Source organism: Lipophrys pholis, assembly GCF_963383615.2.
Source record: "Lipophrys pholis genome assembly, chromosome: 5".
NCBI lineage: Eukaryota > Metazoa > Chordata > Actinopteri > Blenniiformes > Blenniidae > Lipophrys > Lipophrys pholis.
This window is the reverse complement of record NC_137628.1, coordinates 6,039,300-6,063,639: the sequence shown is the minus strand read 5'-3', so window position 1 is coordinate 6,063,639 and position 24,340 is coordinate 6,039,300. Positions and strand designations below refer to the sequence as shown.

At 44.6% G+C, this 24,340-nt stretch overlaps 2 protein-coding genes across 2 annotated transcripts in view; both read right to left on the bottom strand.

The window, feature by feature from the left end:
* Nucleotides 1-14,038, bottom strand: part of rgs12b (regulator of G protein signaling 12b) — a 59,939-nt gene extending 45,901 nt beyond the window's left edge. Inside the window, 6 exon segments of the mRNA XM_080463356.1 lie at nucleotides 1,775-1,894; nucleotides 7,680-8,265; nucleotides 8,267-8,664; nucleotides 9,443-9,676; nucleotides 10,143-11,941; nucleotides 13,987-14,038. Coding sequence (XP_080319482.1) covers nucleotides 1,775-1,894; nucleotides 7,680-8,265; nucleotides 8,267-8,664; nucleotides 9,443-9,676; nucleotides 10,143-11,237 — 2,433 coding nt within the window. The 5' untranslated portion in view covers nucleotides 11,238-11,941; nucleotides 13,987-14,038.
* A 3,307-nt stretch (nucleotides 14,039-17,345) lies between these two features.
* htt (huntingtin) overlaps nucleotides 17,346-24,340 on the bottom strand; it is a 33,764-nt gene continuing 26,769 nt past the window's right edge. The window contains exons 57-66 of the mRNA XM_080463357.1: nucleotides 24,184-24,314; nucleotides 23,970-24,102; nucleotides 23,727-23,882; nucleotides 23,465-23,655; nucleotides 22,843-22,957; nucleotides 22,513-22,726; nucleotides 20,100-20,319; nucleotides 19,766-19,928; nucleotides 18,689-18,849; nucleotides 17,346-18,354 (exon numbers count right to left, since the gene is read on the bottom strand). Coding sequence (XP_080319483.1) covers nucleotides 18,141-18,354; nucleotides 18,689-18,849; nucleotides 19,766-19,928; nucleotides 20,100-20,319; nucleotides 22,513-22,726; nucleotides 22,843-22,957; nucleotides 23,465-23,655; nucleotides 23,727-23,882; nucleotides 23,970-24,102; nucleotides 24,184-24,314 — 1,698 coding nt within the window. The 3' untranslated portion in view covers nucleotides 17,346-18,140. The remainder of the gene's footprint in view (nucleotides 18,355-18,688; nucleotides 18,850-19,765; nucleotides 19,929-20,099; nucleotides 20,320-22,512; nucleotides 22,727-22,842; nucleotides 22,958-23,464; nucleotides 23,656-23,726; nucleotides 23,883-23,969; nucleotides 24,103-24,183; nucleotides 24,315-24,340) is intronic.

Genomic DNA, 24,340 nt, shown 5'->3' with positions numbered 1-24,340 from the left:
TCTCACACACACACACACACACACACACACACACACACACACACACACACACACACACACACACACACACACGCACACACACACAGAGATCTGCAGCGCCTCTTCTTCCCTCCACCAACACAAAGCCCTCTCTGTTTGTGGACATTACTGCATGTGCAGTGGGAGAAAAAGGCCTAACGACCGGAAGAAAAAGGTAGAATAGAAGCGGTGGGAGGGGTGAAGAAGAGAAATAGAAGAGCGGAGCGCTGCCATGGGATGTTCTGGCAAAGGGACATACACCCCTGTGAATCCAGCACAATGGTGGGCAGCTCAAGTGAGCAGAAATTCCACGGTGCTCACCAGAATATGAATATGATGGGAAGAAACAGACTTCCCACGTTAAGAGGGAATTAAAGTTCTTCCTCACTGCACGCACCAGTTTAGGATTCCACTTTTCCTGCACACTCCTCCTCTCCCGAGCTTCCTGTTGCTCTCTGTATGCCAACCGATGACGGAAAAATGCCAAAAATGTATACGAGGGAACAAGATCACTACAGAAGCAACAGTTATTTGCTTATCTCCTCCCAGGGTGCCCTCGTCATCACTAAACAGCGGAAGCCATTTGATTTTTATCTGTAAAAACCCAGAGTCACTGTTATGTTCTGGTTCTGCCTGTGGGGGGCGTCGTCCTGGGGACTGTTCTGGCCACGGCATGGTTGGTGCTCTGCACTGTGGTTCACTGACCGTGGTGTGGGCTCCTGACCGGCTGGGTCGGGGCGGTCCGCTGTGGTGGGGCAGTTGGGGTTGGTGGTGTGTGTGTGTGTGTGTGTGTGTGTGTGTGTGTGTGTGTGTGTGTGTGTGTGTGTGTGTGTGTGTGTGTGTGTGTGTGTGTTGTATTTCTCTTTTTAAAGTACGTGAAGCACTTTGTGCTACAATTAATTGTATGAAAAGTGCTATACAAAAAAGTTTGATTTGATTTTGATTTCATGACTTGTGCTTGACTTTAACATTGTCCTGCACTCTTTACACGCGGGACGCATCCAGGTATTCAAAACAAATAAAGACTAGTGTATATATTGTATTGTCCTCGTCTCGTACCCTCACACACATCCCTTAATACGTGTCACGTTATCATAAATCTATTGGATTCTCACTAATTAAAAAACTCCTGTAAAACAGTTACGGCAAATGAAATGCTGTCAACTCAATTCCAGTTATAATTAAAATGAACAACACTTCATACAAATGAAAGCAATCTCTGTATCTTTCCAGTGAGTACAAAAATAGCTGCTGTCAACTTGGACATTATTTATTGCTGTAACCAGGACTAAAGAGGCATATTGTTAGGCAAAACTCATGTTTCTCAAATGACTGCATACTGGGTCGTTTCTTGCAGCTAAAATAGGAACAAAAGCAGAATTCCTGGATCTTTGTAGCCGCACCGCACGCAGTCAGCCGGACATGAACACTTGGTGTATCTGTGAAGTAATTTCCTAATTCTCTGAGGTGTTAGCCGTCTTAATCCAAATCCACAAGCCGAGGAACGTGATTTGTTGCTTTCTATAAGATGGATCTGTCCATGACTGTCTGTATGTTGCCACGGTGATGTGAGAGGAGGGCCGGAAGTGTCATGTGGGGATGTATAGTGAGCATAAGCTGCTATTATTAGAGATGGACGCTGCAAGTGTGGCTCCAATGTGACAATAGCACGGTGGTCAAGGCTGAGCTGGAGCACCGGCAGTAACGCCCGGCGCATGCTGGGTGCACTGCTGCGGCGGATGCGATATGATCCTACCTCCAGGTCGTCCAGAGAGCGGGCCAGGCTGAGGCGTTTGGAGCGTCCGAAGGAGCGGCGGGCTGCAGAGCGCTGGCCCAGGGGAGGGAATCCCATGGTTAGACCACGAAACCGTCCACCCTGAGGCCGGAGGAGATTCACATGATCAGTTCACATGAGAGCGTTCAGTTTTATTTATACGCTCCCAGCGAGCACACAGTCATCTCATGCCACTTTACAGTACTGATTAACCAAAAAAAAAAACAACAACAAGAAAAAACAAACAAACAAACAAACAGGCGTTGAAACATTCAATTTACATGCTGAAGCTCTTATGAATGAGAATATTTATGTGCTCATTGAGCTCGGAAATCAAATATTACCTGTTAGGATTTTCCCACTTCCCATTTTGGAGCGTTAATAACTCCACAAGAAACCACACACTTCAGCATTTATGGATGAATGACCAACATTTTCATCGTCCATAAAAGCGAACACATGTCATCAAAGCATAGACGGCAATACTGCAGTTTTTTTTTCAAACTCAGATAACAACAGAGGGTGTAGTGCAGACATGTGGTCCTTTAGCTCTGCTCAATCAGTCCTCGGGGAAATCTTCAAACAAATTAATTTTACTGTTGTTATTGGCTTTGTTATATATAAAATGCTCCGATTTTTCACATTATTGATGATAAAGATGAATCGGTTAAAAAAAAGAAGTAACCAGGAGAGTTACAGTACGCAGACTCTGGATTCTGGATTCTGTGATTGAACAGGGTGTGGTGGGGATGCCTGAGTTTACAGCTCAGTTGATAGACTGGTTGACTCTCAATCAGAAGGTTGCTGGTTCAAGTCTCCTTCACTTGAAGTGTCTTTGGGAAAGACTCGTCCCCAATGAATGAATTGGTAATGAAAGTTTGAGTCCCTCAATAAAAAGGTTGTGATTACACTGGTACATTTAGAGTCTTCTCAGAAAACCAGCTGGAAATTTCTCACTTACAAGATGTGTAGGCCCCAAAAAATGAAAATATGTATAAATAATACGTGTCACGAAATTAGAAACTGTTGGTGAGTGCCCTGTAAACTATCAACTTTAAAATGTTAAAAAAATCTGAATGATTGTGTTCACAAAGCAGCTGCTGTTATTTCATCAATATAATTTAATAAAAGCCCACTCCTCTTATCTGGCAGTAGTGGATGTAATATTTTATTGCCGGACTCTGAAAGCCTTCCACTGTTGACTCAGCTGTTAGTTTAACAGCTGCTTGTCCAGGTCTCAGGTTCATCTGTTAATAATAACGGGATTATTGGCCCAATTTATCCACATGAATGTTATACATTATAGTTGGGTTGCACGGTACGAATCTACGTTAGAAACTCAATTTATATCAACTAAACTTTAAAACCTCACGTGGAAATAGTGCAAATTGAGAAAAGACAGGGTACGTGTGCAGCTTTTTCTCCTGTCCGTTGAAGACGGGTTTTCTCGTTTTTTTGCCACCTAAATGTTAAATTCCACATGTTACACGCAGGCATGTACGGGCCTGTGGTTTTGCCTGAAGTGCCACATCGATGTTTGGTCGACCCCACAGTGACGACAGAAAGACAAAATGACCGACACTGATTTTACTATTGATCCTATTGATCGGTATCTACGTTCAGTGTTGGATGGACTCGAACTTGGTGGACGTTGTAAATGAATTCATTGAAAAAACTAATTGGAGGATTTAAAGTTTATTTATATTTATTTATATACTTTTAAAAGAGACTGAAAACCTTCCTATTGCGCAACTTTTCATTTTTATTGCTGTTTTTAAGTCTTATATATGATTGTTTTTAGCACTTTAAGACTTATGTAAAGTGCTTCACAAATAAAATGCATTATTCTTATTATTTATCTTATTAATCCTATTATTCCTAATCACCCTGCAAAAAGAGTAATTAATAATTTTTTGAACTTTCAGAATATTTTGCCATATTTATCAACTGAGGCAAGAGAGCAATTATTGTTGCTGTATACTGATTTATGATACAGAAGCTGCATTATTGTAATTTGATAGTATTTTAGTACCGTTGATTAATGAAGAGAATATCTTAAGCATAATAAATCATTTTAAAGCCCTTCATCATGTGTTGTTGGTAATAAAGACAGATTATCCTGTTTTGCAAACCTTTTTTGTATTTATTCACATCCAAGAGGAATACAGTGAAGACATCAAAATATATCATAATTTAACTGTTAAGTAAAGTCAACCTAAAGGTTTGACTTTTTGGTCAAACTGATAGAAATACTGAGCTATGGCTATTCTAATTGACCTTCATATAAAGAGAAACTCTTTAAGAAACATTATTATCCATGTAGCTGTAATATTGGGGTAATTGATGCAACACATTTCTTTCCCAATTTCCCAGTTAGAAATTCCCAGTTTGACATGTCTGGAAGTATACTCTCTTACCAATTATTCATTCTTTTAGACTGATAATTGTATTCAACATGTTGTACATTTAGATTGTGACGACACAGTGCAGTATGCAGGGAACATCATGTTAAAACCATAAGAAGTAGAATTGAACTATTAAGTGAGGTCAAGCTAAAGTGTCGTCTTTTTTGGGTCAAACTAATTTCACGTATGATTTTCGAAGTAAGTTTACCATTAAAGCTATTTTATAATAGTGTAAATTGAGAAAAGACAAAGTACCTGTGCAGCTTTTTCGTCAGCTAAACATGCCTGCTTATCAATATACTCTTTTCTTTATTATAATGTCTGATTTCATAGATGAATAAGATTTCTTGACTGCATTGGGCAAATAATTTCTGACGCAAATTTTATTCCACGTCGTCAAATATGGCATCAAAAGAGTTCATCGAACCCCAAAACCCTAAACAATAAAACGAATTGCTTAAAAAAAAAAAAACAACGTAATTTTTCTGACGAAATGTTGCTTGTTTGATTTATGATGAGTGAAGATTTACTGTTGTGGAAATCTATTGTTTCAACGACAGTTCAAACAGCTCAGGCTTTACATGAAGCCATAAATCGCTGCCGAAACACAAGGAGATGAAGACACGGGGTCATTTAACTTTATTAGTCCAAGTGATTTACGGATGATGTAACCACTGTAAACCAAAGAGGATTAGCGTTGGTTTGACACAGTCACAATTCGCCCCCTTGTCTTCTTTTTTTTCTGCTTTTCTTTTCTTTTTTCCCCCTCATCTTTACACAAGAAGTGAAGTGTCTTCTTTATCCCCCTCTCACAGATGGCATCTGGCTAATCTTCTGGTTCTGGCACTGTAGGGGAAACGCAAACACAAACCAGCCCCGGTTGACTAATGAGCAATTAATCAACGCTGACAGGTTTCACACCAGTCGGATGTGACTGGCTGGCAAAGGGCTGATCTGCACTGCATTTCATCAGGCGATGACCAGTGGTGTTGCCTGGATACTGAGTCAAGCCAGCATCTGTGAGAGAGTGAGGGTGTGTGTGTGTGTGTGTGTGTGTGTGTGTGTGTGTGTGTGTGTGTGTGTGTGTGTGTGTGTGTGTGTGTGTGTGTGTGTGCGTGTGTCAGATAATGCAGATCTGAAGACATGATTACATGTGTGCACACACACGTCAGTTAAAAACTAATGGAAATGAAGCTTCAGCAACACATTAGGTTGTTCGTTTTATTAGAAGAAAGGCGAATGTTTGAGTTGAGATAAACAGTCGGCGTGACTCTGTGACGGTGCTGGGATTGTTTTTGGGTATGGCTGTAACGGGGAGACTATTTATTTATTTTTTCTTCCTCTGAGGAAAAAACTGAAATTTTTAGAGGAAAACTCAGTTCTTATCACACACACACACACACACACACACACACACACACACACACACACACACACACACACACACACACACACACACAGACACACAGACACACAGACACACACACACACACACAAAATAATGGGCACTTTGTCATTCACAGGAATTGTAGTAAAAAGGAAACAGAATGCACTGAGAAGTTACGCAGCTATTTTTAACTTATCGCTTGAAGTGCTTGAACAATAAGTATATTATTCGCACACACACACACACACACACACACACACACACACACACACACAAAGAAAGGCTTCTGACACCAAAAAGTGTCACCCAGTGAGCAATCAGCGTTACATGTACAGCATCACAGTGATCCCTGTGCCACTTTAATGTGACCGCTTGTTCCTCCATAAACACGACACTTTGAGGGGTTGTTTTTTTCCCATAATATTTTCTCCCATCGGAGACTTCAACTTTTGCCCATCAAAACATCTTTCAAAGCTGACATCTGGCTTCTTCTTCTTTTTTTTTTTTTTTTTTTAAACCTGAAAACCTGAAATTACCTCCCACGGACAGTCATCAAAGTGTGGGAGTGGAGGGACGTTTAGGTGGTGAAACAGTGCCACCATGTGTCAGCCACTGAGAGAGAGAAGCGGGGAGGACGCCTGCACATTACCAGGAGGCAACAAGTTGGTGTGAAAAGCAGCAAAGACGCATACGTCTCACCACAAGTGTCCAGGAGAACGTTTTCAGAGAGGTAACCGCCACCTTCCTGCCACCGGCCCTCAAAACACTTCCTGTGATTGTCCCCCAATGTCCGTGAGACATTGTCCACACAGAGCTTCATCAGGGGAAGCCCCAGCCTCCTCCAGAATCACAGATTATCCAACATATAGGCAGAGGCTGCTCCTGTTTCAGACACACTGCTTGAAGGCGGTTAATACAGAAGGAATCCAGTCCGGCTGGATTTATCTTTCCTTCTTTGTCTGGATCTCCTCCTTTCTGTTGTCCAGAGGAGAAACAAACCTATTCTGACAGAATAATGCAGATTTTTTTTAAACCTTGTGTTTGACTACTGGTTTCCAACACATTAGCATCCACTTTACATGTATTTCTATAATGTAAAGTATGAAGGATCTAATTTTAATCTAAATAAAAAAGCAGAGATTGTTTTTATTTTTCACTCTGAAATGGCTCAGAGTTTAGTGCTGGGAAGACTTTTTTGTTTCAAATGGTAGCAATTACTTTCATCTGTTGTCTTACTTGGTGGAATCTACCAAGGAAGAAAACAGATCCTACACATTTTAAAAAAAAACATGTAATTGTCGCATAATATAAAACCATCCATGTCATTTTCAGACAATTACGTGAAAGAAAACCAAAGTTAAGACAGATTGTCTTTTCAAATCGACCTAAAGACGACAGGAGGGTTTAAACGATGAAAGACGGACTAGAATATACTTCATATCTACAACACAAAACCTCCCGTGCTGCTGTACTGCTCTCTTTAAGGCAGGAAACAGGTGGTTTTCAGGTGAAGGCAGATATCAGGCTCCTGCATAATACATGATCTGATACTGGAGTCGGGAGGATAAATAACTTATCAATCCGCCGGCACTCACTCCGGGTCGGGAGCCAACTGCCATGCTCGCATTAATTCACTGCGCTACGAGGGTGTCGGGTGGGCCCGCACATGGTTTATGGTCATTTTGACGGAGTGAGGAGCGTTTTATGTGCGAGTGAAAAAGTTCCCGCTCCACGAGAGCAAAGAGCGAGTTGAATCGGAGGCCTTGGGAAAGTGAAGGGTGAGAGTGCAAACGAGAGCGGAGGGATGAGCGCGGATGGATTTATAGCCTCAATAAACTGGACCTGGACACACTGGAGTCGGGGTAAATTTCCACAACAGGGATGTGTGATGGGGGATGCTGCCGACTGCCTGGGCTTCTCATCTCATGGTCAGTTTTAACACAGCTCTCCGACAACACACAAACTGGCGCGGCACATCAGTGAATGCCCTATTGTTGGAAATACGAGGTTCAGTTGGGAAAGTAGATTTTTTTAAAAAAACAACATAAAAACTTTCCAGATGATTCCCTTTTTATAAATGTATTTAAAATGGTACCTTCTTCTCTCCGTCCTTGGCGTTGCCTCCTCGTTTCTTCTCTGCGCCGCTGCGCTCCCTGTCTCCTGAACCGAATAACTTCTTAGCCCACTCATCCTTATGAGCGGCCAGCCGGTGGGTGTGAGGATGCGAGGGAGGAGGGGGCTGGCTCCCTCCAGGTGGCGGCAGGTGGTCTCCGGGGGCCAGCGGAGCCCGGTAGCGGTCGGCTGGGATCTTACTCATGGGTGGGGGCAGGGTGCTGCAGTTGGCTGACGACCACCCGTCGGTGGACTCGGCGTAGGACTCCTGGTCGCTGCTCAGGCCCTGCAGGTGGCTGTGGTGGTGCTGCTGACGCCAGTCCCTCAGCACATGGACTGGCAGCCACCGCTGCGGTTCCACCCCTGCTGCCGCTGCCCCGCCCACCCTCCTGTCTCCTCCCCCGACGGCTCCTCCCAGCTTCCCCGGCGGGTAGTGGTGTGGGTGGACGCCTCGTGAGTGCCTGCCAGAGACGTCAGGGTGAGCCAAGGGCAGAGGATGAGGGAGGTCGGCCAGGTGTGGATCGTGACGGTAGTGGCCGTTCCTCAGCATGGGAGGGGGCGGGGGTGGGGGGGGGGAGCGAGGCCGCGGCCGCTGCCGCCCCGAGGGTGGGGCTCCAGGCCTGCTGAGATGAAGGAGGGCTGTCCCAGTGGCGCGGCCCGGAGGTGTGATTGTGATTGGGAGGCCCTCCGAGGTCAACTAAAAGCACCCTGTTGCTCTTCTCCTCCGGTAGAAAGTTGCCGATTCCACTGTCGCTGTTGCTGCTGGTGCTGTGGTTCTGCTGAGCGTCGTTGTCCGGATCGTGGAAAGCCCGAGCCCGGACGCCCTCGATGTTGTCTCCCATGTCCCGGTAGAGGACGGAGACGAAATGGAGGAGAGGCTGAGAACTGGGGGGGAACTCCAGGCAGCCTCCTGTGTCAGGATCAGGAGTGCATTCGAAGCCAAACCTCATGGCAACACCGAGATGGACCTGGAGAAACAAAGAATACTCTATTAACTCGCTTTTTTTGGAGCGTGTTTAGTGGAAACCAAAATCTTTCCTATGAGATGAATGAGATCAGGCTCTGCACGGCCCTCCCTGTAAACCACATCTATATATACATCTCTGCTCCTTGTCTTTTTAATTAGTTTAGATCAGTGGTGTCAAACACGTTTTAATTCAGGGGCTGTGTTGTGGTGCAGAGATACACACAATGAAAACGTTAATATTTTCAAACAAACCAAACAATTACGAGCAAAAATTACTACAATCTCATTAGAAAGTTAATTTTAATGAAACTTTCTAGTCCAAAATAGAGTGAAACCCTCCTCTAGCTGTTGACTTGTGCATGTCTTTACAAGCTCACCCTGACAGCATGGCTTTGAATGGAACTTGCCTTTCATGCCAGTATCACCGAAATCTCAGCTCGGGTCTCAGTGTCATGTACTCTTAAGAAATGTATTTTAAGAATATGTTTTCTTTGAAATGTTTACAATTTGCTTGGTGGTTTGTTGGGCTGGATTGGAGCATATTGCGGGTCGGGTTTGGCCCACAGGCCTTATGTTCAGCACCCCTGGTTTAGAGGCGACTCCAATAAAACTACAGTTTTTTTTTTAATTGTATTATTTGCTGTGTTGATTCTACAGAACATTGTCAAACTGTACTTGATGAGAAAATGAGAATTATCTTCTTGAGTTGATTCTATTTCAAAACGTGGTTTCTAATGCTTTCCTTGCACTTAAGTGTTTTTTTTTTTAATGTTTTTAACCTGATGGAGACAAAGTTCTGGGTCCACGATGAAGACGTGACAGGAAGTCCTCAAGCCCGCCTCGTCGTCTCGTCCGTTGATGAAGTGGTCGGGGTCGTCGGTGGCTTGCATCGTGACCAGGCCGAAGAAGCGCCGGTCATCGGGACAACACGCACTGAACGCGAGTTTCTCTGCAGGGTAGGTGGCCAAGACCTGACCTCGGTCGCTGCACAGCTGCACGCAGTCATGCATGACCTGGTGGGATTATAATTAATGCATGTTAAAACTTGATACCGGGAGAATAATGAAGCAATCACAGCGAGCTGAAAGTGTGAGGACAAGCAACCATATGAAGTCACTTCCTGCTTTTTCCTCGTTTGAAATGGACAGAATCCATCTCCTTTCTAATAGAAACCTAGTCCAGGATCATGTGGTGATTTCAGCGACATCCAATGATCAATAATTATTGTGTCATATTGATCACATTTAAACTTTACATGTGAATTTTATTACATATAAATAAAAGTTTAACAGTTGAAATTCCCCAAAAGACCAGTATGAGTTTCCTGTATTTTTCAATATAACTGCTTTTCTCTGATTAGTAAAGGTAACAGGTCTTTGCTTATCGGGGGAATAATAAGGTTTAGGTGCCTGCTGGTGATTACATTTAGGATTCAGGAAAAATAAGAAGGGAAGAAAGAACAAAAGCTGCCAGCTGCACCTTCATGAGGACCAGTGAATGGATTTTCTGCTCGGCTCTGAGGCGCCTCATGCTCCCTCTGATGGCTTGGATGCTGTCGCTCTCCAAGTTGGTCCCTGTGGAGGCCAGTTCAATGGAGCCAAGGTATCCCACTATCATCCCCACGTTGAGAATTCCCTCGCTGGGCTCCAGGCCCAGGTCACCTCCGTCTCCTACATCCACATGTTGTTCCTCGTGATGGTGAAGGTGGAGATGGTGGAAGTCCGACTCCAGGAAGACTGAATCGTCGTTGAGAACTTGGGCCATCTCCTCTTCGGAGAGAAGATTGGGATTGCTTTGGGACCGAGAGGCGGAGCGGTATGGAGGGAAGTCCGGGTCAGAGAGTGGGCGTGGCTTCGAGGAGCAGCTCGCCCCGGGCCTGTCCTTGTCCGAGCTGCTGGAGGAGTGGCTGGAGTTCTCGAAGATCATGTTGAAGATTCCCCCAGACTGCAGCTCCGCCACCACCTTCTCCGCCCTGTTGATGCCCAGCTGCTTGGAGTCCAGCTTGGGTTTGTACCAGCCTCCGCGGCCCCCGCAGGCCGACCTGCTGTTGTTATTGTTGTTGACGCTGTTGTCATAGAAAGCGTCCAGCTCGTCATCACTGGAGCAGGAGTCCAGGTAAGACGCCGCCATCGTGTTGCTGCTGTGGTGGCGGCTGCCGGCCGAGCGCTGGTGGTGGTGCCGTCTCTGTCGCTCCCCCTCGGCGATGACGAGCTTCAAGACCCCGGTGCAGCGTCCGATCAGTTTGACCACATCTTCATGAGAAGCCTTAGAAACGTTGATGTCGTTGACGGAGAGGATGTAGTCTCCAGAGCGCAGCCCCACGTAGTCCGCGGGGCTCCCCTTCAGGATACAGCTGAGGACACAGGGGCTCTGGCCCGACAGCGTGAACCCGTAACCCGTTCGCCCTCTGGCCACCTCCACGGCCCGAATCCGGCCCTGCTGGATGGAGGAGGAGGACGGTGGAGGAGGAGGAAAGCTCATCCCACCTCCACCACCTCCACCACCACAGGGTCGCCTTTTAGATGACGCATCCATTTGCCGAGACATCGTTCCGGGAAACTTTCTCTTGTCCATCAACTCAAGAAGTTTTATTTCTCGGAGGCAGAGCTTTCAGATATCAAGCAGAAGAAACTCAGTGGAAAGACACCGTCTCTCCTGGAACTTCCTTTCAATGAAGGTTTAATTCTAGTCGAGGCTGATGCAGATGAATCTGTGCCATTTCTCAGTTATGTTGTGGGATCTTCCTTAAAGCACCAAGCATGTCTTCTCTGCTCGAAGTTCATTCATGTGACACCTTCGCATGTCATGAACGCTGCGTCCTTTCTCTCCTGCAGTACGTGCTTTCCCTCTCTGGCCTCTGTCTCTCTCTGGACCTTCCTGCTGGTATCTCTGCCTCCTGAACGGCAGGTTCATGATCTCTGCTGTTTACTGATTGACGTCTATGCTGTTGAACAGGTTGTAGTGGCTGGCCAGGCGGGTATCGTTTGTCTGTTTCTTCCACTTAAAAGTGAATGCTGTTAAACTGATTATCTGCCTCGGACGGCCACATGAACGAAAACTGAATTATATTTCACTTTGCTCCCATTATAAGTCCTCGGGCAAGGAAACTTGCCACGTCCAGGGTCTGTCAGCCTGCTTAAGAGCTCTGCTGTCAGGCCGCTATGAAAAAATGAACATCGGCTCCAAATGCAGCAGAGGGATGAGAAGCTGGCCGCAGTTTTGTCACGGCCTCGCGAGCCATCCCATCCTGGTGTGACCCTCTCCTCCAGCCAGGTCACCTGAAACACAGAAAAACAAGCAAATCAGGAGAGTTTTCCCTAATTCAGCATGCTGGACTTCAGTTTTCATCACATTTATTACATATAGATTAAAGTTGATTATAATATGATTTGAAAAAATTCCTCTCTGGGATTAATAACGAATTTCTATTCTATTCTATTCTATTCTATGTGTGCCATCTATACAGTGACTCCCAACCAGGAGGAACTGTGATGTCCTCTTGGTTTTTAGGCAGGGGTGTCAAACATAAGGCCCATGGGCCAAGACAGGCCCTCAAGAGGCTCCAATTTGGCTGCCAAACCACAGAGCAAATTGTAAATATTTCAAAAAAATAAAGATTTTTTTTAAAACAAATATATTAGCAGTAGCAGCCACAATACAACACTAACACTGGAGCTGACATATCGTTGATGGTGCTATGAAAGATAGCTACCCCATTGACTCAAAGCCATGATGTCAGGGTGAGTTAATAAAAACACCCATAATGCAACAGCGATAGGAGATGTTTTTAGGACATTTCACTGTATTTTGCACCAGAAAGTAAAATTGGCTTTATGTAGAGACTGTAGTCATTTTCCGTCGTGACTATTTGGTTTTGGGAAAATAAAGACATTTTTCATCACACACATATATACATATATATATATATATATATATATATATATTCTGCGTCACAACAATGAAAAACTTTAAAGTTTAAATTAAAAAGTCATTATGACACTATTTTACTCGCCTGGACCACTCAAGATGAAATTGGGCTGTATGTCGCCCCTGAAATAAAACATGTCTAACACCGCTGATTTAAGGGGTATAACGTTTCATATGTCTTAAAAAAAAAAAAAGAAGAAGAAGCTGAGTCTGCATCTAATTAACGTATGTCATAAATTTACAAAGTTTAGGAGAAAAAAATGATGGCCCGTCAGGCTAAAGATGAAGACGAATCGGTCTTTCATTGAAAATTAGAGCTGAATTCCTCTTTTATGGCGAAGAACTGGCAAATGAAAGTTTGAAACTTCAAGCTCTTTGAGTTTACACACTGTCTCGGGGTGTACCCTCAGAGAAAAAGGAAGTCTTCTTCACAGAATATAACAAAGGAATTCTATTGTGTGTTATGAGGTTCCTTCAATTTCTTTGCAGTCGTTTCGGGGTGTGGTGGAGTGTCACCCAAGTTTACACTGGAAAACATTTTGGTCACTGAGGGAAAAGGTTAGGAACCACTGATCTCCACACTGTGTGTTGAGGGGAGGAGACTGAAGGTGACACACCTGAGCAGGTAGGCAGGGCAGCTCTGACAGGTGAACAAATCCAGCCTGCCTCACCCGCACAGAGGACCAACTTCCCACTCATATGTGACTCTACCCTGCGTGACCTTTTTGATTATTGTAGAAATTAATCGGATCTGTGCGACATTTTTGACGTTCGCTGACGCGTTAGCCGTGCATGCTAACAGAGTTAGCGACCCTCGGACAGCGTGTCAGGAGAGAGAAAACAACACTTTGTCTGTTACTTTCACAGTGAGACATGCATGTTTTCCTGTCAGCTCGTTGAAGATGATTTTAAAAAAAGTGTTTTTCTGTGTCTTGCCGTTACTTGTCGCTCAGAAGTGCATCCACCCGTGCTTAACCCGTAGTCCCGCCCCCTCCGCTTCCAGGTCTGTGGAATGTCGGCGGGTAACCATGGCAACGGCCCCGTACACAGACTTTATACTCGCTGTCATTGGCCCTCCCGGCTGTCGATCACACCGTGAACAGTTATCCAGACAAATTAGCTAAAGTTTGATTGAGAAACCCGAAATTAAAAAAAAAGGAGTTATTCCACAAAACACAAAAAAAATCCTTTCAACGATTAACATGCGTTTTATTTGAAGCAGAGTAAACAGGATGTGTGTAATAAAGCGGCGCGCCGCACGTAAGAGACGACAACAGCTGGCTGGAGGAGGTCTGAGTTTAAAAAAGTTAAATCTGGAGTGGGAGCAGGTTTATTTTCTCACATGTTCCGCTGAAAAAGAAGTTTGAATCTTTTTTTTTAAAAAAAAACGACTTACATGAATGCGTCCAGCGGTGGTGCTCCCTCCATAGCTGTGTAACTAAGGTTAGATGGGTAAACAAAAGAAAGACTGCACCATCTGGCGAAGTGGCCTTAAAGAAGGAGGAGGAGGAGGCGGAGGGAGGTGTGTTTAGAGGAGGGTTTACAAGGGGGGGGCACTTCCAAACTCCTGCAATAATTCCCCCAAAAGCATGCCCCTTACTTCATACTCTCATCATTGGGTGTGGAGGAACTCAAGAGTGCAAGAAACCTGCACATTTTAGTGCCTTCAAGTCAGAAATATGTGTTTACATGAATGTTTACAGAGGGGAAACTGTTTTGTGTATGCAGTCATACACAAAAAAAACATGCTCCTTGAATACTTCATATTCTCATCAGTGTGTGCAGGAGGCCAGTGGTGCACATCTGCAAGAAACCTGCACATTTTAGTGTCTTCAAGTCTGAGATGGGTCTCTCTTAAGCACATTAACATCCATTTAAGGTGTGTAGAAGAGGGTTTACAGTGGGGACACGTCCCAACAAAAGCAGTCACACATAAATCCGTGCATGTGAGGAAACTTGAGAGTGCACACCTGCAAGAAATCTGCACCTTCTAGTGTCTTAGAGATAAATGTGTGTTTAAAGGACTTTTACAGCGGGGGAAACTTCCAAACTCGTGCAATCATACTCTAAAATGGCCAGATTTTTTGTAGGTGTGATTATAGGACCATGTTTTGTGTCTTAAAGTCAGAAATATACATTTCTTTAGGAGGATTTCCAGGAGGAGAAATGCTTCTAAACTCCTGCAATCAAGCCAAAATATCATTTTAGTTAAATAGTGAATACTCTTATCAGCATGTGTGGAGGGATTTAATGTGCACATATGCAAGAAACTTGTACATTTTGGTGTCTTAAAGTCACAAATGTGTGTTAAGAGGCTTCACAGGGGGAAACTTCATAAACTTGTGCTAGAATACCTAAAAGAAAAAACAAAACATTCTCGTTAAATACGTGTTTCTTGCCACACTGATGATATTAAGTGCACTTCTGCCAGAAAACCTGCACGTCTTTGTGTCTTATATTCAGAAATGTTTCTAAAGCAGAACATCGATGAAGATTTTGCTGAAATAAAGCATGCAGCATCACTACTATGTGTTCATTAAGCTCTAAAGTTCGTCCATAAGAAGCATTAATGCCTGTGCCATCCTGATTTCAATGAACCATATGGCAGCTGCCTAGTAATCCCATTAATACCTTTTAATCACAGCACCGCTCTCATTGGGCTCGATCAAGCAAGAGCAGGTTTCCATCTCGACTTTAGTTCAATAAAAGTTGAGAGAAGGAAATTGTCGACAATGTGATAACTGGCCTGTGGAAGTCGAGTTGTTGTCTGGAAACAGGCTCCACTCTTGTTTGCTTGCAGTTGGCTGGCAACAGCTTGTTTGCTTCTGGCAGAGGCCGCGATAATGCGGCACGTTTGGTGTGCTCGTATCCTCGCAGGTTGATTGTGTTAAGAGACGGTTAATAGATCCTGCGAGTGCCGGGCAGACCCGACTCCAAACTTTATCTACTAACCCATAAAACGTTTGCAGCTGGCGCACGGGCAAAATCAAATCTCAAAGCCGTTTAACATCTTTAAATAATTTATTTGTTTCTACAACAGACCATATGCAGTGATTAATCTCTTCGAAAATAATGTCATTAACTGAAATACACAATCTCTTTCAGTCTTGTCTTCACAGGCAATTGTAAAAAAAAAAGAAAAAGAAAAAAGAAAAATGTGACGGAGGCTCCAGCCTGAAGATGACGGGAAGGGAATCGCTTCATTCTCTCGGTGTTTTCTGGAAAGGACAACTTTTGAAGTAAAGCTTAATCATGCTTAGCACAAAGTGGACATCGCGGGCCATGTAAAGTACTCAGCAGACAAAAGTTACTCTTCCGAGTTCTTTCTTCATGACGGGAGCGTGTCAAATCGATTGAACATGACCTTTGTACAAACGCCCCTTCTCCCAAAACCACAAAAGATTTCTGGCTAATCGTATTACCCCCCCCTGCAGGGGGTTCTCTGCCTCTCTAGTGCCAGGGGGAGACACTGAAAGATGGGCTGTTCTCTACTCTTTAAAGAACTATTTAATTCTTAAGTAGTGCATGGAGGAAAATGAAGGGTTTCTGTCAGTTCATTTCTCCACAAATTAATGACTTTAAAAACGATCCTCGTTTCTTTCCTCTGCTCCGGTGAGGCCTCGCAGTGGAAGAGGACTCCAGTGGTTTCTGTGGTGTGAATTCATTATTTCAACATGATCAAAGGAAAACCAGTCGTTGCCTTCAAAGCTGGAAAGTGGTAAACGTAGTTAGCATACAACCCGCTATGGTGTTTTATTTCTGCAGGACTCTTTGCATATGGAGAAAGCGCCTAACATCGACATAAGAACTTCAAGTTTTTTTAAGTGCTGCATGTGTTCAGTATTCTGCACAAAGACAACGATGAAATATTGACCGATTCTTCAACTGAAACTAATTAAAGCTCAACAAAAACGGATAGAAAAAAGAAAGAGAAAAGTCCGGCCGTGACGCGGCGCCGCTACGCTACACGTCCTCCTCTGTTGATTTGTCAATGCTGCTGTTGGTCGCTAAGGTCACGAGGCTCCCTTTGGATTGTGTTGCATCTCTTCTCACACAACAGTCCTGGCAATCGTACCCATGGAGACGCAGTATTCAAGACGATGCAAGAAAATCGCAGTAATGTTACGCATGCTTTCAAGCTTTCAGTGTACAGGACATACATATTCAGTCTTTTCTCTAAGGCAAGTGTATGTACAGAGTAACGAGGAACCCGGCGCTCCACCGGGCCACAAAGTCTTTCAGAAAAACTCCTGGAGCTTTCTGCCGTCTGCTGAGTCTCTGATGTGTCACTTTCCTTTAGTGTGTGTGTGTGTGTGTGTGTGTGTGTGTGTGTGTGTGTGTGTGTGTGTGTGTGTGTGTGTGTGTGTGTGTGTGTGTGGGGTTCAAAAAGAAAAAGGAAAATGGCATCCCATTATCTTATTGTCCGAGCCCTCTCATCTTTAGATTTCATGCGCCATGGCTTTCATGTTACTATACAATTACTTTTTACAAGGTACGAAGGACTGTAAATTACAACTACGGTATTATGGTCACATCTTACATCCTGAGAATTGAAAAAGTACAAGAAACTCGCCGGTGGAATCCTTCTAGAGCAGACGAGACTGATCGAAGCAATATAAAATCATACGAGAGGGAAGCCGCTTCCCCTCCTGCTACCGCTTAAAGAAACATCGCATCGCTGCAATTTTGGTATTTTTCCTGTTTGAACGGGTTATTAATGTGTAGATAAATGGATCCTCGAGGGGTTTAAAACTGTGATTTTGGAGAGGTGAGATTTTTGAGTTTCTTTTTTTTTTTTTTCTTTAAATACTGCCCAGCATCAATTTAATTCTTGTTCTTATCAATATAACATCTATAATAGTTTCATCAAACTAACAAGTGCAACACCAATCCCCTGTTTCTCATCAAAAAAAAGGAGGGGAAAAACAAAACCTCACTATGAGTGATCATTCTCACACATAAATTATTCACGGTTTTCCACTATCACGGGTCAGAATGAGCACGAGTAACGTAAATATAAAAACTTCTTGAGATACACTATCGACAACATTTAGCAGGCGTGTATGTCGGCCCTGTGTCAGCATCCGAACCAGAGCAACAGAACTCACTGAAAAATAGACGACTCGAAACTTTTAAATATAGTAAATACTTTGCACTTTCGATTTTTAACTTTACCGACATCACAATACTCAAGCAAGTCCGCACAGGAAAATAAATCCAATTTTGTGTTTTCATTAACTTTTTTTTTTTTCTTGTTTGTTTGTTGTTTTTCTTGCCGAGTTTTGATAAAAAGGTGCTGGGTGGGAGGAGGTGAAGGTCTGTGTGTCGGGTTGCAGCCAGTGTCCTTCACTACGATGCAGAAGCTGGCAGCTTCTTTTACATTTAACTTTCTCCAGGCCTTGCCCTCTCTACATAATCATGACTGGTTTAGTAGTTCGACTTATCGAGGGGGAAGGGAAGAGGCTACACTAGGGTTTGTTTTTGTTTTTTCCCGTTCTTTCCATCCACCATCGGGAGGTGAAGGTCTAATCTCTCACTCCTAATCCAGCCTCAGAGCGACGTGTCCTGGTGGATGGACTGCAGGCAGCCCAGCAGCTGGTGGTACGGGCTCCCCGGCGACGCCACCGTCTCAAAGACTGACTGGAAGGCCCGGCGGTCCAGCTCCTCGTCGATCTGGTGCCGGTAGAAATCCATGGCCACCAGGCAGAACAGGTTGACATCCACCACCTCGCTGGAGCCCATCCGGCTGATGACGTGTGGCAGGCTGAAGGGAGGCGGCGGAGTTAAGGACGGTTTGTATAGTCCAGGGGTCTGCAGCCTTCATGACCAAGAGAGACATTTTACCACCGAGTAAAATTTAACTGGAGTCGCAAAACATGTTTAACCTTTAAATTATAGCTGTGATACAAACACAAACTTTATGAAGTTTATAATACCTGATAGCACAGCAGCTGTGTTTACATCGAGGGGGGGTAACTAATTTCCCCAAAAGGTCACATAATAAATAGCTCTACTATCGAGGTATCTCAATACAAATCTGTCTTTTTTTTCCCCCAGACATCCGATCATCGTCCAGCTGAAGCGTTCTGAAAGGATACAGGGCCGAGATCCACTGGGACGTGGACGCAGAGACGAAGAAGCAGGACAGGCTCCACATGGCCATGGCCACCGGAGTCCTCTGAGTGAAGTTGGACAAAGACAGCAACACCCAATCTCGCACCATAGAAGACTGGCCTGTGGCATGAAGTGTCTGGAAAACCTGTGAGAGGGGGGACACAGAAGAGAGGGAAGAGATAAGGATCAAGAAAGCCCTTCTTTTTTTTTTTTATTGCAGTTTTCCACTGAAGCTTGGTCTGAAATATTAACTGTTCAAGTTCAAGAGTGTTTTGGAGCCACAGAACTTTTTGAGGACGGTTCCCAAAGTGTCTCTCTGGAAACAGGCGAAAACGCAACTTTCTGGAAACCCTTGGGCTCCGTCCTGTGTCGACAGCGGAAACGTTGCTACTGCACATGCGAAGCACGGCCATGGTAAGCAGTTCTTCTGCACATGCTCAGTAAACGGACGATAACAACAAAGTTTCCTTCAGTGTCATGACTCTCAGTCCTTACTTGGTAGTTTTATAGTCGACAGTCACCGTAATACCAAGACAACTTGGTCGTCTGTCCATACGAATGTCTGTATACTCCCATTGTTGATGTTTATAGCGTGTTGTTCTCTGCTGCATGTGTTTTTATTACCAGAAAAAAAAAGGAGACAGCACCCACTAGTGGCCCAAAATGAAAACGGACGTCGTTTTCAGAACGTGAAACATAAATTATTTGCTTTCACTTGAAACGCGTCGACGGGGTCTAAATTTGAGCGCTTCATCTTGAACTAATGAAACCTACAGTTTTTTGCACCAGATTTACACTGTTCATACAAAAAAATTCTGTCAAAACTTTGGTTTGATTTATTCGGAAATCTCAGTAAAGCTCCTCAAACACGTTTAAAGACTGTAGCATCTGGGTGAGGAAAGAAATTAAATATGCTCTCAACCTTCCCTTTTTTAAAATAATAAACTTTTCTTTTTTCTGTTTGTACCTTTCCTTTGATGGATTATCAGGTGGGATCACAGGCTTCAGCTTCCCACAGCCTTACCTTGGACAGAACGGTCACTACGGGTCCTGAAGCTCACCTTGTAGACCACTGTGGCCATGAACTGCGGGTAAGGCTGCTGATTGGACAGGAACTCGCCGATAACCTTGTTCATGACATCCTGCGGCGGGAAGAAGTCATCCAGAAACTGGGGCAGGATCCTGGAGACGACGCGCGCCTCGCTGGGTAAACCCTTCCTGATCCTGGGAACAAAACAGGAAGCCCACCCCCCATAAAGAAAAGCCAGTGAGGACAGGAAAACTGCCACAATCTGATCATTTCTAAACACGGGTTCAAATATTACACAGTGAAAACACGGTTTTGATCTTTTACCTCAGGAACACGATGTACAATGTTTGTGTGGATGCGAGTACCTGTCGAAGAGAACAGAGACCCTCTCCATGGCCACAATGATGGACTCGCTGTCGGGGGCCTGAGGGTCGGGGTGGGCAGGGCGGCTGGCAGGGCTGGCTTTCTCCTTGCCTGAGGAGAAACCAACATGACCCGCCGTGACGCCCACCGCCTCCGCTACCGCAGCGTCAGAGTCAACCTGACCTCTAACCCCTGTAACGTCTGAACCCGACGCAAGCACCGCTGGGAAGACCAGAGGGGGGGTGGCACCGGGCGAACCAGTGGGGGAAAGGTTAGAGCGGGAGTCGGGACACGCATATCACAAGATTCAGGTCAAATTTAGAGAAAATTAAGAGGAAAATCTCAGGAATGTCGTTGGACTGAAGGAAGTGCCTACAAATTAACGGAGTGACTGGTGTTGAAAGTATCAGAGACTTGAAGTGCCGTGTTTCCTGGGTTCTAGACTGAACTTGTGTCTGATCTGAATGTGCTTCAGTTTGCCCATTCAACACAGACGAGAGGGGGAAAGTTAGGGAGTGGATTTGCATTGGCAGAGCTCAGAGAATTTGGCGGCGAGCTCTCGGCAACAAAGAAGTCCTATTTACACGGTTAGAATAAGACTAGAGGAGGGTTAGTGAGAGCTAACGGAAGGGTTAGAGGTAGGGTACATCAGAGGTACGGATGTAATAAGATCTCCATGCAGGAAGCAAGCAAGCGTGTTTACTTTCATCGGATACATAGATATTGGACTTTTATCGCTGTAAAGAAACATAACAGAAGTTAATCACTAGTCGGTAAGTGTGAATATGTTGGTATGACAACAGAAAGTATAGTGGGTGATAGTGGGTTATAGAGCAATCTGAGAGAAAACTTTCAGGCAGGAAAATATGAAATATGTGATTATGGGTGGTTTCACAACAGAGCTGATCAAATGTTATTCTTTTTGAGAGTGAATCCCTTAAATAACAATAATAATAATAATACCATATTAAATCCATTTCTATGTATTTTCAACTGTAACTTTGGTGGCATGCACAGTCATGCATCATCTCATGAGTTCAAATTTCAGTCATTTCATCGTAGAGGCAGTAATACATTCCTTTCTTATTCTGCAGATTACCCAAGTTTATAACTTCTGCTTCATTTTAAAAACAGTCTCCTATAATTAACAATACAGCCGAAAACAAGAAATCTTTAATTCACAACTCTCGATTGCTATTGCAACCCGAGTATCCAATGGAAATGAGTTTTGCATTTCTAATGGCATTTTGGGGTTTGGGATGGGCGGGAAGGAAGGAAAAAAGGCTCACACTCTATAAAGCCAGCAGGGATTGGAAACAAGTATTGATTCAGCCAAGATGAAACGAAATGGGGAAAGAGTGCCACAAAGAACGAGTCCAACAACTTTAAAATGTTAGTTTTCTCGTACAGTTAAGAAATCGTCTATGGTGAGATACATGAAATACACACGGTAACTGATTTCAAGCATTTTTAATAGGGATGCACCGATACCGACACCAGCATCGGGCCCGATACTACACAGAGTATTCGCACTCGTGAAAGCTCCCCGATACAACCTGCCGAGTTTTACGCAACGTCATATGTCAGCAACATCGCCTGCGGGTACACATGAGAGGATGAGCGATGTCCACAGACTGGTCTTCAGTATTAAGGAGAATGACAAAGGTAAGAAACTGTAAATGATATTCTGCCAAATTATCAAACGAAGATGAAGGATAGTTTGTACAACACCAGCAACTTTATCAGCAGAGACATTTGGACCAGCAGAGTTAGCTGATTGTTGTTCATTCGTGTAACTGCTCAGTGGATCAGGAGGATTTTACTCCAAGCCGTGCTACATGCTACATGCTAAAGAGTTTCGGGGCTCACACAAAAGCGACGCTACATGCCAACATGATTGAAGTGTGACTGATACACTCATTCACAGCGAGCGAGGTGTGTGTGTAGCATCAACGCAGATGATGTGCGGAGGTGGTTCACTGCAACGCCTTTAAGGGCATTTAATAAGTATTATATCTGTAGTCGGTATCAGCAAGTAACTAAAAGTTAGTACTTGTCCTTTAAAAACGTATCGGTGCATCCCTAATTTTTAACAATTTTTTTTTTTTCAAAGGCATGAAATGCTCCATGTAGAAGTTTTTCCCAGAGTATAAAAGACCAATTACTGACCAGCAACCTACCATCATAGATTGAGGAGACGTTTTTGTCTATTAAAGTAATTCTGCATTGAGGGAACCAGGTTAAAGCATCATTCTTGTGGCACTCTGAAGCGACTGTACAAGCGCTCATGCAGTTGAGTTAATCAGCCAGGTTCACATGCTTGCAGGCGTTTGTGGAAGTCAGTCACAGCAGCAGTAGTTCCAGCACCAGTCGTAATGCTACAGACGCTATTCAGTAAGCACCGCGCTCTCTTACCGGTGTACATGCAGGTGAGCATGAGGCCGAGGGCAGCCATGGCTCTGTGTGGCGACGGCATGTTGACTCGGTCCACGCTGAGTTTGACCAGTGCTTCTCCGTCCACACGTGACAGCTGCTCAGACAGCAGGAGGCGCTCCAGACCGCGGAGCACGCAGTGGTAGATGACCGAGGGGGTGGAGTCCTCGCTGGCAGACACCATCACGCCACATAACTACAGTGAAACACACAAAAAATACTGAGGGGGGAATTTTCCTGAAAGAAATCGCAAAGACTAAAAAATCAATCCAGTTGTAGAAAAACATCAGGTTTTAGTTTACACGACTTTACCTGAATAATCCCAGCCATAAACTCGGCTCCCACATCCAGAGGGTAGTTCTCCATCATGTAGAAAGCCACAGCACACATCACTAACACATGCTGCTGGTTGTGAAGGTTCACACAGCTGGAGAACAGAAAGAGGAGACGCAGAACAAGGGAATTTAAATCTAAAATGGTGGTTCATCCTGCAGTTTCTAATCTTTATTCACCAGTAGCTCACTATCTGCATTTAATTCATTTATGTCACAAAACTACAAAGTTGTAAAACATAAAAAAAAAAAAAACTTAAACCGTTTAAAATCAAGAGGGTTTCGCGACTCTCCTTGAATATTTGGCACCCCTCTGGTCGGGAATCACTGATCTAAAATAATTAACGAAAAGCCTGTCCATGCACCTCGGGGCCAAAAGCTGCACTGCATGCTTATTTCAATCAGCTTATTCATCTGGATTAAAAACTAATTGATACAAAGATCCTCTTAAGAGTATGTGTGTAGAGGAAGAGAGCCATTTGTGTAATGTGACAGTAAACACAGCGGCTTCCTGAGGGGCTCTCGTCATGAATGCAGCTCATTAGGAGGGGAATCGAGGTCAGCTTCTGCATGCCGTTCAGATTAGAGAGTCGGACACTCACTGAGCGATTGCTCTCAGGTTGGATAGAAGGTACTCGGACACGGTGGGGATAAGCTGCTTGGCCGTGTCGTCCAGCAGGTCGCACTCCAACACGTAGAGCACCCCGTGCAGCGCCCCCATGCGACTGGGAAGATGGGTGCTGCGCAGCGTCGTCTCCAACAGGCGGCACACAGGCTCAGCTATTGCTTTGTCCTAGAAAATTTCAAAATTCATTTGAGTGATTCCAATCAAACAGCATTGTCCCGTCTGGTCCGTCCGCTCACCATCCCCAGCACAGCAGCTGCCTTGCAGATGGCGGGCACCAAGTACTGATTGAGGATCTCATCTTCAGGAGGGTGGAGTTTCTGCAGCTCCATCAGGGTGGAGAACATCATGTCAAACTGGTTCCTCTCAGTGAACAGGTCCGACACCGCCAGCAGCTACACAGACACAGAGGAGTGTGTGAGATCCTTTATTGGCGAAAAGGAGAAACTGAACTGATCGCTGTACGACTGATCGCAGCTCACCGATCGGACGACTTCACTGATGAGGATGGTCGGGGTGCGTCTGTGACTTGGGGAGCCGGGGATCAGCCACTGGCTGTAGAGCTCCAGCAGAAACTGGGAACATGAATGAATGTCCACTCCTGCACGGTGCTTCCTGAAAGCAAAGGGAGCCGGCAGGTGAGAGTGTGCGTACATCTGATTTATGTCTGTTCAGGTGCGTGTTGACTGATCTGACCTCGAGTTAATGGGGGATAGCGGAGGAGAAGTGGGCGCTGGAGTATCTGCCTCATCCTCCTCATCTTCACCCCATTCTTCCTCCCTCAGAGGAGTGATGTTGTTACCCAACCACACTGAATGGATGGAGACCTGAAGAGACAGAAGCCACATAAAAT